Source organism: Cucurbita maxima, unplaced genomic scaffold (assembly GCF_002738345.1).
Source record: "Cucurbita maxima cultivar Rimu unplaced genomic scaffold, Cmax_1.0 Cma_Scf00025, whole genome shotgun sequence".
In the NCBI taxonomy this organism is placed as follows: domain Eukaryota; kingdom Viridiplantae; phylum Streptophyta; class Magnoliopsida; order Cucurbitales; family Cucurbitaceae; genus Cucurbita; species Cucurbita maxima.
In genome coordinates this window covers 3530239-3540902 of record NW_019272041.1, presented here as the reverse complement: position 1 = coordinate 3540902, position 10664 = coordinate 3530239, and the positions used below count along the sequence as shown (strand labels likewise).

The 10664-nt window shown below is 32.9% G+C and overlaps 3 protein-coding genes across 5 annotated transcripts; all 3 read right to left on the bottom strand.

Annotated features, from left to right (window-relative positions):
• Nucleotides 1-560: 560 nt before the first annotated feature.
• On the bottom strand, nucleotides 561-2244 carry LOC111498763 (40S ribosomal protein S23-like). The gene is made up of 4 exons (XM_023150125.1): nucleotides 2145-2244; nucleotides 1457-1612; nucleotides 977-1103; nucleotides 561-865 (listed from the first exon to the last, which is right to left on the bottom strand). The coding sequence occupies exons 1-4, from the start codon at nucleotides 2147-2149 to the stop codon at nucleotides 725-727; spliced, it is 429 nt and encodes a 142-aa protein (XP_023005893.1). The 5' UTR covers nucleotides 2150-2244; the 3' UTR covers nucleotides 561-724.
• Nucleotides 2245-2725: 481 nt separating this feature from the next.
• Nucleotides 2726-7187, bottom strand: LOC111498724 (interactor of constitutive active ROPs 2, chloroplastic-like). 3 transcript variants are annotated; one of them, XM_023150076.1, is made up of 6 exons: nucleotides 6973-7187; nucleotides 6392-6632; nucleotides 6194-6249; nucleotides 5813-5910; nucleotides 4784-4970; nucleotides 2726-4452 (listed from the first exon to the last, which is right to left on the bottom strand). In XM_023150076.1, the coding sequence occupies exons 4-6, from the start codon at nucleotides 5830-5832 to the stop codon at nucleotides 2923-2925; spliced, it is 1737 nt and encodes a 578-aa protein (XP_023005844.1). In that variant the 5' UTR covers nucleotides 5833-5910; nucleotides 6194-6249; nucleotides 6392-6632; nucleotides 6973-7187; the 3' UTR covers nucleotides 2726-2922. The 3 variants fall into 3 exon arrangements, with proteins under 3 accessions (XP_023005844.1, XP_023005842.1, XP_023005845.1); XM_023150074.1 differs by lacking the exon at nucleotides 6392-6632; XM_023150077.1 differs by lacking the exons at nucleotides 6194-6249; nucleotides 6392-6632.
• Nucleotides 7188-8985: 1798 nt separating this feature from the next.
• LOC111498668 (low temperature-induced protein lt101.2-like) lies at nucleotides 8986-9719 on the bottom strand. Its single transcript, XM_023149999.1, has 2 exons — nucleotides 9533-9719; nucleotides 8986-9353 (listed from the first exon to the last, which is right to left on the bottom strand). Exons 1-2 carry the CDS (start codon nucleotides 9638-9640, stop codon nucleotides 9267-9269), a joined length of 195 nt encoding a protein of 64 aa, XP_023005767.1. The 5' UTR covers nucleotides 9641-9719; the 3' UTR covers nucleotides 8986-9266.
• Nucleotides 9720-10664: the final 945 nt, after the last annotated feature.

The following is a 10664-nucleotide window of genomic DNA, read 5'->3' as shown; positions in this document are numbered from 1 at the left end:
AAATTTAGTAAACTACGTATTGTTTCAATTAAATTATAATCTAAAAGGTAAACAATTTAAATCCTTATATTTTTTTTATATAAAAGATTAATTTCCTTTTTATTTAATGGTTACTATTGTAATTTTGAATTTTTGTGGATTTAGAAAACATAATTTAATTGTAACAATTATAAATTGAGTATTTGATAGCAACAATTCCTAACGTAGGAGAAATTGGATCATTTTAAAGTGTTTAAGAGTTAATAATTGTAACAATTTCATAAAAAATAAAAAATAAAAAAGTCAATTCAATGAAATTTGCAAGTGTGAATATAACTAATTTTCAGCTAAATTTAGAAGAGTTTCCAAAAATGAAAAAAAAAATTGTATAAAAACATATTTATTATAATTTTATTTAATTCTATAATCAAATTTAATTGTTAAGATCTAAAAATATACTAAAACTGAACTGCAAATGATTTTGAAAATAAATTAATCAAAGTTTTCATATAAAGAACAAATATAATTCCTGGCTAACATGAACACCAACCAATCAAGAACTCAACATAGCTATAGTTTGGTAGTAAGATCAAACGGTTGTAATTCAAAAATGCCAAAAAGAGTGCAAAAGGAGAGCAATAACTACATCATAGTCCAAAACATCCAATAATCAATATCTGAAAATACTCTAAAATTATCCATAGAAAACTGTAAGAAGATAACAAACAAGCTCTGCCAAACAAATTTAAGACCTTGGCTTCTCCTTCTTCTCCTTGAAAAGGGCGAGTAGAGAAACACCAGAGACCTTCACGACCTTGAATCGAACACCGGGAATATCTCCGACGGCATGTCCTTTACGACCGAATCCAGCAATCAACACTTCGTCCTGCAATCACAGTTTCGATATCAGTTTTAAGCTCTTTTCATCTCATTGGGTCTTTCTTTTTCGAATTTTTTCTTATACTGGAAGGGGGCAGAAGCATAAGATCAGACTTACATTTTCCTCGATGTAATTGAGGCAACCATCATTGGGTACAAAGGCAGCAATCTTCTTTCCATTTTTGATGAGTTGGACTCTGGCACATTTTCTAATGGCAGAGTTAGGCTGCTTAGCTTCAATACCTCTGTGATCAGAATAGCATTGCTCATTTAGATAACAAACATTAACATAGCGAAATAAAATTAAAAACTTATTCAAAAGCAGTTTACATCAGAGAGAACCTGCATAAAATTATCCATTAGGTTACTAAATTTAAGATCTCAATACAGTCTGAAGTTACCAATACTAAAATCAGTCGACCAACAATAAAACCAAGTGACTGTCACTTTTCTGGTTGTATAGAATCCATAATGACAAAATCACACAATGCAAACTAATAAACGGAATTATAAAGAACAATCGAGATAGTGGAACATATTGCTAGCCATGACATTAAACATATTATTTCTCAAGTAAACAGTACGTTTGATGTCTTACATCTTTTCCAAAACAATGCCTTTCGCATGAGAAGACCCGGCAAATGGCTTCTTCCATTCATTGCCAAGGTGAGACTTCTTATAGGCTTTGTCAGCCCACCTTTGCCTTCTACGGTGGGACTTCAGCTTGCGTCCCGCTCCCATACCGCGAGTCTTCCTGTTGGGTAAGATTGTCAGAAAAATACCAATCAATCAAAACCAGGTACAAAAATCACAACCTGATATTCGCCTGGAATTATCCAAAGTGCTATAAGTATTTCTCGCGAGTTCATAATTCTAAACTCGTGCTTGCTCATTCAAATTCGATGACATTACAAAAATCAACTGAATTTCAAATCAGATGAAGAACTCCAACAAGTGTTTGTTCAAACTAAAAGCAGAAAACGTCTTCATAATCATTCACTCCTTCGACAACAAACATACAAGGTAGTTGAAAACTCCACAAAAGAAAATCCAACTCATTGGAACAAAAATCACTACTAAGTTCCAAACTCTATAATAAAGCGAATTTTCGCAGCAAAAGTAAGAGATGGTGAAGCAAATAAACCATTTCAAAACCGATCCAAATCATATAGGCATCACAAAACTCAATCAACAAACCAAACATCTCTTCACGGAATCGTTTTTTCGTTATCTCAGATTATTTTCAACGCATTGTTTCAAAAACCTCTCAAAGCGAACAATCTTACCCCATGTTTGCAGAAAGAACGGGTTCTTCGACTTCGGCGAGTGTTTCGGAAGTTGAAGATGGAAGAGCTGCGCACCAAAACCCTAGGCTTCAAGAAGAAACGCGTGCACGAATGAACTATAATATATGGAGCAAATGGTTCGGGCCGATAGTTGCAACTTCAGCCCATTAAACAATTTGGGCCCCCACCAATGAAATTTTGTCTGAGCCCAAACAATAGCGAGTTTGAACTGTCTTTTTACATAATTACCCTTTATATGATCGTATTTATACGAAATTGCCCCTTTTAGTCTTAAATATATATTTCATATTTCATTATTTTAGTCTTAAATATACATGAAAAAAATGCTATCAAAATTTAAAGTGAGTTTGAAAATAATTATACATTTTAATAATTAAATCAAAAGAAAAAAACCTGTAAAATCTTGGTTATTTCCTTTTTTATGTATATTATATTATGAATTACATTTAATTTTAATTTTTAAATATAAATTATATAAGTTACAATTTAAGCTAAATTAATAAAAATGTATTATTGGTAATTTAAATATTCATATTTTCCATGTGCACTGCAAAAGATGCAAAGAAAAAAGATATTGAAAAGTAAAGTGGGGCATTGCCCAATTCTAGCCTCTGCATACATAGATAGAGAGTGCCCAGAACAGAGTCTTCAAACATAAAACAAACCAAAAGGCAATGGGAAAGTAAAAAACAGAACAGAGGAGACCATAAAACATCCTACTAAACTAACACACATTCATACAAGAATCTTCAGTACTTTACTTATGGTTTTTTCTCCACAAAACTCCTATCTTCTTCAACACATTTCCATTCTTCTTCTTCGGCGACTCGTCGTCAAGATCTTCCGAGTACGGCGAGCCTAAAGGATAATTGTTCTCCAATGAAACTATTCTATCAACAAGCTTCCCATTGTTGCCGGTTGACAGTATAGCAGCTGCAGCCTCAGCTGCTTTCCTCCACTGGTCTGTTTGCACCTTTAGCCTCCTTAGCTCAGCCTCCATTTCGGCATTCGCAGCCTGTGCAGCATCCAGCTGCTCCGCGGCTCGTGCCGCTCTTTGGCCATTTTTATCTGCCTCTTGCTCTGCAGCTTTGGTTGTTTCTGCCAAAGTGACTGCTTCATCGTTGATTCTATTCATTTCCATTTCTATCTTTTGGATCTTGTTTTTAAGTGCATTGTTTTCCTCGGATGTACTTTGCAATTCTGTCTCCTTATCCAAAAGTTTGGTCTTTAACTCTGCCATGTCGGCCTCCAGCTTCTTTAGCTCCATTGCTAGTTCAGAGTCCTTGTCTACCTCCACGACACTGCACAATTGTGTTTCTTTTTCCTTAAGGTCTTCTCTCAATTGTTCAATGTCTTTTCTGGCTTCCTTGAGTTCTGCATCCAATTCTTCCTCTTTCTGACATGACTCTACCTTCACTTGTTCCACAAGTTCATGAGCAATTCTAATTTGCATTGCTGTACGAACAGATTCCTCTTCAAACCTTGTCTCAGCTGCACTTAATGCAGATTTTGATTTATCTGCTTCCAATCTCATAGCGGCAAGCTCAGTTTTAATGTCATTGATTTCATTCTTACTGCCCGTGATTGAATCTAAGCCTTTTTTAGTCTTGCTGATATGACCCTCCAATAATTGAATATGAGCTTTTGATTGCTCCAATTCCAATGACAAAGAGTTGTAGGCTTCAACGGCTTTGATTTCATCTGATTGAAGCTTTTCCACAGCAGCTTTAGCTGTTTCGAATTGATTTTGGTTTTTCCTTGCTATGTTGAGGGCTTGAGCTTCAGATTCTCTGCAGTAACTAAGCTCGTTTTTCAGTTTTTCAACAAGGGAGAGAGTCTCTGAGAGCTGTGTTCTTAGATAATCCATCTCAACTTGTGCAGACTCGGCGATCTTACTTCGGGTTTCATCGGATTCAGACACCATGTTCAGCTGGACCTTGAGCCTCTGAACTTCATTCATGGCGGAGGCCAATGCAGCAGCATCCATTGTGTGCTGCTTCTGAACAGCTTCGAGCTCGGATTCCCATGCTCGATCTCGATCTTGAGAAAGTTTGTGCAATTCTTGAACACGATCTTCCTCAGAAGCTGAGAGATCAAGCACTTGCTGTTGGGATTCTTCCAGCTTTGCAGACATGTCTAATAATTGTTTCTTTGCTTCTTCTGCTTCCCGTTGGGCTTGCTTTTTGTGTGATTCAGATGCACTCAATTGCTCATTTGTTTTCTTCAGCTCCTCCTGGAGTTGAGAAAATCGTGATTCCAATTCAACCACTTTGCTCGGCCCTTTACTCTAAAATGAAAAAAATGTTACCAATATTGACCAACTCAAAATTAAAATTTAATCTCTCCCTTTCTATTTTAAGAAGATTCATGAACTTATAAAAAAAATGTATAACATGTCCTTATACTTTCAATTGCATCCAATAAGTTACTAGATTTTCGTTTGGTATCCAATAGATCTCGACTTTTTCAATATTTTTTTAATTTCATAGGCTTAATAGTCACTCAATTGAAAATATAGAGTTGCGGGCAGACATTGAAAATAAAAGTTTTAAGACAAAACTTTTAACATAACTGATGTGAATCTCTATATAGTTAGTCGTAAAATGTAAAACAAGTACCTCAGCGGCCAGACATCGTGGTGACTTGCGGTCAGTCACTACCCTTGGACTTCTTTCTTTAGGTGTCTTACTAGCAGGAAGTGGAGAAGGGGAAACGGAATCAGGATCTGTGGCTGGAGTTTTAAGTTGACGAGCGGTTCTGGGTGTTCTGGGAGATTTTCTTTGAGTTACCTCTGAGGAGCTAGCTCTGCAATCCAATTCAAGCAACTGTAAGATCTAGCCATAATATTAGTTCAACTCTTTAAGCTCCTTCGATAACTTTCTGATTTCTACCAATAAATTTTATTGTTTTGTTACTTTTTACCTGAATTTTAAGAACAAGTTAAGTTTTAAAAAAAGGTACAAAAAAAGGGTTCTATAAAATGGGGTTCAAACAGATTAGGAAAATCATTCACACTCATAAGGTTCAACAATTCCCTCCTCAAAACTATGATGATGCATACAAACTACCATATCAACTACATTCCATATTCCCATTTGCATTTCCAGCAATGAAAAGAACAATTCTAAAAATCATATGCTTTCAAACACGTTTAGTATATACTAAATTACTGTATCTATGTTCTACTAGTCTTATTCATCTTCTTCTTTACCCTCTCCCTCTTTTTGCAATCACCAACTTGAAAAATCAAAACTGAGAATTACCATCTAACCCAAAAAAAAAATAATAATAATAATAATAATATCAGCCAGTACATTGACAATTTGGCGTAGCTACATACAAGCAGAGAGTCTAAGATGATTGCCTCTTGAACAATTTATATATATGCATTTCTGTTTGCACGTAACTCGTCCCTTCTTACAAGACATCCACCTGACCCTACTACATTTTTGTTCTTGGACCAGGTTGGATCTTGAAAAAAAAACATACATAACAAGATTACAGTAAGAAACAAACAGAGCACAAGAATGAAAGTGGGGAGTTCTGCTCTGGTTTGTGGGGAGCCAAAAGATGAACAAAAGAAAACCGTTTGATTAAGCTGACAAAAGCAAGCAGCTAAGCAATTCAAAAACTAAAGATAATCTTACTTTGCTTTTGGGGTCTGCATGCTTGTGTGTTTCCTTTAGAAAAATAATCAAGCAGGTAATAAAATAATTGAGTTCTAGAGTCGTCTGACCCACAGTACCTGAAACAGCAGAGAGAATCTTGACTGAGAAATAAACAGAAAATGGAGGACAATATATGTTTGTACAAAAATCATCAGTACCAAACTTAACAAAAAAAGACAACACACAATACAATCCCTTCAAAGAAACCCCAAAAATCTAACCCCACAACAACCAACAAAAGCCAAACCATAGCATAATTTTACTTCAACCTTTTTTCAAATAATAAAGTAAATGAAAAACTGCAAGAAAGAAAAGCATATATTTATCATTATGCTACAAAACATATTTCAGACTTTTTACCCTTTACTTTCTCCCTTTCGCTCCTCCTTTTTGCCCTACAGTGACCAAATGGACCCCTGAAATTCATTCAAAAGAATTATGACATGAAATTACTGTATTTTATGAAGTGTATTTCGCACAGTTCTTCAGAGGAAGATTATCAGTACTTTGAGTATGTAATTTCCAGAATCACTCAGAAATGGAAAAACACATACTCACTTTAGGATATGTATTCGATTTTGAGAAAAGCAGTATTTCTCTTTCAGTAAATGTCATTTCGCATAAAGTTAAACAAACTCTAAAGCAATGTACTCAACAGTGGATCCTAAAAAGTAGATTGAATAAAACATTAATGGAGAATGGTGAAGAAGTGCTTTCAGAGTCTCCTAGTTGGGTAAACAAACTGAAAATTCAAACGAAAAAAGAGCTCTGAAGCTTCAAACGCATTGAACTCACAGATCTGAGAATATAAAGCATTCAACATACAAAAAGATAAGAAGCAGAAACACAACATCAAACTTGCCAGCGAGGAATAATAGGCTTCCAGGAAAAAACAAGCAAATCTTCAAACAGCTTTGCGTCATCAAAAGCAAACCTATCCGAAAAACACGATGATAACATCCAAAAATACACAATATTAAGCAATACTCGGATGCAACGCCAAGCGAACTCAGATCTTTCAGCAACTAGAACAGAAAACCAAGAGAGTATAAAATAAAGGAAAAACCAGCATTCTTCTTGCTCGACAGCATTTGACGAAGCGAAATGTGGGACAAAACAGAGTGTTCTTAAAATCTTACTCGAAAATGGAAGTCTGCCTCTGCTATTCCGCTTGAAATGAGAGAAACCTGGTATTTTTTCCTCTTGAACCTAAGATTGAAGAGGAAGTGCCAAAAAAAGCACTGGTTCTTCTTCTTCGTCTTCTTCTTCGTCTTCTTCTTCTTCTTCTTCTTCTTCAGCTGGTTGTGAGCTCAGTTCCCGAGTTTCTTTCAATTTCTATTTCTCGCTCTTCAAAAGTCTGTTACGTGGGTGCGTTTTTATTCGTAACACGCGCTTCATGTTTCACGCGCGTTTTCACCCTCCAATCACATGTTCTTTTCAGTCCCTTTCCGATGGAGAACACACGCGTCAATATTAATTAATTAACATTCAATTACATTTTCAAGATTTTTAATTTGCATCGAAAAGGTTCTTTTATTTATTTTAAAAGTATTAAATTATAAATTTCATTGAAAAACTTATATAAACTATAATTATTATTCTTTATAGTTCAATAAAGCCATTAAACAACCAAAATCTAACTTCAAAATTATATGATTAATATATAATTTTGTGACAAAGTTCGTAATTTCATCATTTAAAAATCATTTAATAGGTTTTACTTTCAAAATTTTAGACAAAAATATTATTTTTTATTAAATAACAATTTTATTCGACTTTAAATATTAAATTTCATTAAATCTTAATAATGTTTTGTATGATAGGAATTTAGCGATATACAGTAAACTCCCATTGTTACATATTAAAATGAAAAAACTTCATGTAGTTAAAACTATAAGGATAAATTGTTATATATCAAACTCCATACATTAAATCGTTATTGTAATAAAAATATATGAATTTTTATTTTTAACCTAGTTTTTTTAAAATAAAATCGATAATTGATTATAGATATAGCTATAATTTTTCGAATAAAACAAAATAGTTGGTTGGTTAAGACGAAAGATTGACTATGTATACTCATTTAATTTACGATAAATGTGGGTAGGTCAATAAAACACATGTGGTGGGTAGACATAATTTATTTTTTAATTAATCTCTTATATTGTTCTTATATATTTGTTAAAAAAGTTGGTATATTTTGACTTATAAATAGATTGAGTTATAAATAATATTGAAATTTTAAATTTCTACTTTTCTATAATTAATTAATTAATAAATAAATATATATATGCCCCATGTGGGAAAACTTCCCTGAGGTTCATGTCTAAAAAGTTAATTATAAACTTAAAGTTTAATTATTTTATTCTATTTAATAAAATTAAATGCCAATTACCATAATATTAATTATTTTACATTATTTTATTTAATGTAAATATAGTTTAACTAGTCAATATTTACCATAAACTTGGTAAGGTGAGACTAAATTTTGTAATTATTTATTAATTTTAGTTTAATCGTAAAATTAACAAAGTGTTTATTTAATTATTAAATATATATATATATACCGTATATATTATTTTTTAAATTTAAAACTAATTGTAAATTTAATTTGAATTGGAAGTTCAAAGTTTTCCCACATGGGGCATTAAAACTGCCCCACATGGGGGCGGAGGCGACGGTTCCGGTGGAGGCACGGTGGACCTCGGAAGCCGTACCCTAAAACCACCGTAACATGGCGGCCATTTTATTGTTGCCAGAAGGGAAAAGGAATTTTGCGGTGGCTGTCAATTAATGTTTGTCTCTACATCAATCGACATAAATCGAACTCCTTTCCCTTGCCTGCTACTAGTGGGTGCTTTTATAACTCTTTTATTTTTTTTAAAAATTATATATACATATACATATATATATATATATATATATATAGACTTATCTATTTTTAGATCGACAATTTTAAGATTAAAAGACGATTTATTTTTTCCCCAAAAATAGAGACTAGGCTAAAATGGTAATTTCACCAGAAATATTACTGAAAACAGAAGCAAAATATCAAGAGATATTAAAGTTCATAAATTACTTTTGTAACCTCGACAAAATTGAAAGGTTAAATTCACAACAGTTAGGATCAGAAGGGTATATAAATAAATTTGCAACCTAAAAATCCGAGTTACATTAATTTCATCTCAATTTTCTTTTTACATTCCAAATTAAAATAAAAAAAAAATAAGAATAAATCCTATATCTCACAACTACCAAATGGGCTAGACCCCTAAAAAGATGGATTCCATCCAGATAAGCCGTGGCAGTAGCAGGGTTTGCAGGCTCGAGAATAGAAAAATAACAGAAAATTAAAAGAAATTAAAAAAAAAAAAAAAAAAAATCTCAAATGCAGCCAATAAAAAAATAAAATAAAATAACAATATTTTTTTCATCACATCCCCACCAAAACATAAACGGCGTAAATAATTCCAGGAAGGTATCCCAAAAATGTGAGCACCAAATCAATCCAAAATTCTACCTGCAAATTTTATAGAACAAAATTAATTAATTAAAATGTTGTTAACAATATCCAAAAATTCCCGAATGAACATAGACCAAATCGATCAAGATATCAGATGTTTGAATTCGGATCAAATTCTGGAACGAATCTAGAATTTGTTAACTATGGATTGAAATGAGAGAGGGAGAGAAAATTACCCCAATGCCGTAGCGGAGGAAGACGCCGAGGGGAGGGATGAATATGGCGATAAGAACTTCTACGAAGGTGGCTGAGCCCATTCGCTTTGGGATTCGTTCGCCTTGCATTTTCACGTAGCCCTTATCTAATAGCCGCCGCGAGCCCAGACCTCTTCATCGCCCCCCTTTTTAAAACCTCTTCCTAATTTCTAGCACCTCCCTTTTTACTTTTTTATCCTTTAATTATTTCTTATCATTTTTACACTAAATTATAAAAATATAAATTTAAAATATTATACCTAAGATAAAAATATAATTTATTTATTTTTGTTTTAAATTTGATTTGAGACGAATATTAATTTTATAATTTAAAAATAATGACTTCACTACCTTTCTTACTTTATTTTTAATTAGTTTTAAATAATTTTATATTTCATCTACATCAACTTATTTAAAAAATGTATTATTCTTTACAATTTATTTAATCTAATCTCATCATTCCCTACCATTTATAGCTTCTAACTTGTTTGGTTTTTTATTTAATGTATTTAAACTAAAAATAGATTTTGTTTGAAACCATTTTTGTTATAACAATTAATTTTCTTGATAATTTCATCACATTAATAAAAATAGATAAAATAAAAAATTTAAAATCATATAACCTTTTCTTAATTAACTTATAAAAAAAAATTTAAGTTAAATATTGATACTCAATTGACAATTTTTTTCCCTAAAAAAAGCTTCATTTAATAGAACTAAAATAAGAATATATATATATATTTATATATTTCGGGCGGATAAATTACTAAACACATGTTTAAGAGAAAGGCACATTACCAGGCACTTCACGTGTCTGCCCGCACACCACTCCATCATGTTCCAGTACGCAGCAACCGTCCACAGCAGGTGGACGCCTTTTTCAAACCTCCGCACCACGTACCGGCCAGTCCGGTATCCGGCAATTAGCGACGTGGAAAAATCGTGTACGTCACTTTCATGGCCACTCAAAAGAGCCAATCGACGGTTTCCATTCATCGTCTAGTCGGATGCGTAGCAGGTGACGGCAAGAAAGCTAATAAACACTCAGTAATGACGAAATGGATTGCGTTAACCAGTCAATTCCCACACAAGAAAAAAAAAAAAAAAAAAAAAA

Excerpts from the sequence above, each read along its gene's own strand:
- LOC111498763 (XM_023150125.1), bottom strand. Across the intron at positions 1,104-1,456 it reads GGCATTGTTTTGGAAAAGAT|AGGTATTGAAGCTAAGCAGC; the intron begins GTAAGACATCAA and ends TTCTGATCACAG. Across the intron at positions 866-976 it reads TCAATTACATCGAGGAAAAT|GACGAAGTGTTGATTGCTGG; the intron begins GTAAGTCTGATC and ends CTGTGATTGCAG.
- LOC111498724 (XM_023150076.1), bottom strand. The coding sequence starts at position 5,832 with ATGCAGACCCCAAAAGCAAA. Across the intron at positions 4,971-5,812 it reads ATGCAGACCCCAAAAGCAAA|AGCTAGCTCCTCAGAGGTAA; the intron begins GTAAGATTATCT and ends ATTGGATTGCAG. Across the intron at positions 4,453-4,783 it reads CACGATGTCTGGCCGCTGAG|AGTAAAGGGCCGAGCAAAGT; the intron begins GTACTTGTTTTA and ends TTTTCATTTTAG.
- LOC111498668 (XM_023149999.1), bottom strand. The coding sequence starts at position 9,640 with ATGCAAGGCGAACGAATCCCAAAGCGAATGGGCTCAGCCACCTTCGTA. Across the intron at positions 9,354-9,532 it reads TCCTCCGCTACGGCATTGGG|GTAGAATTTTGGATTGATTT; the intron begins GTAATTTTCTCT and ends TAAAATTTGCAG.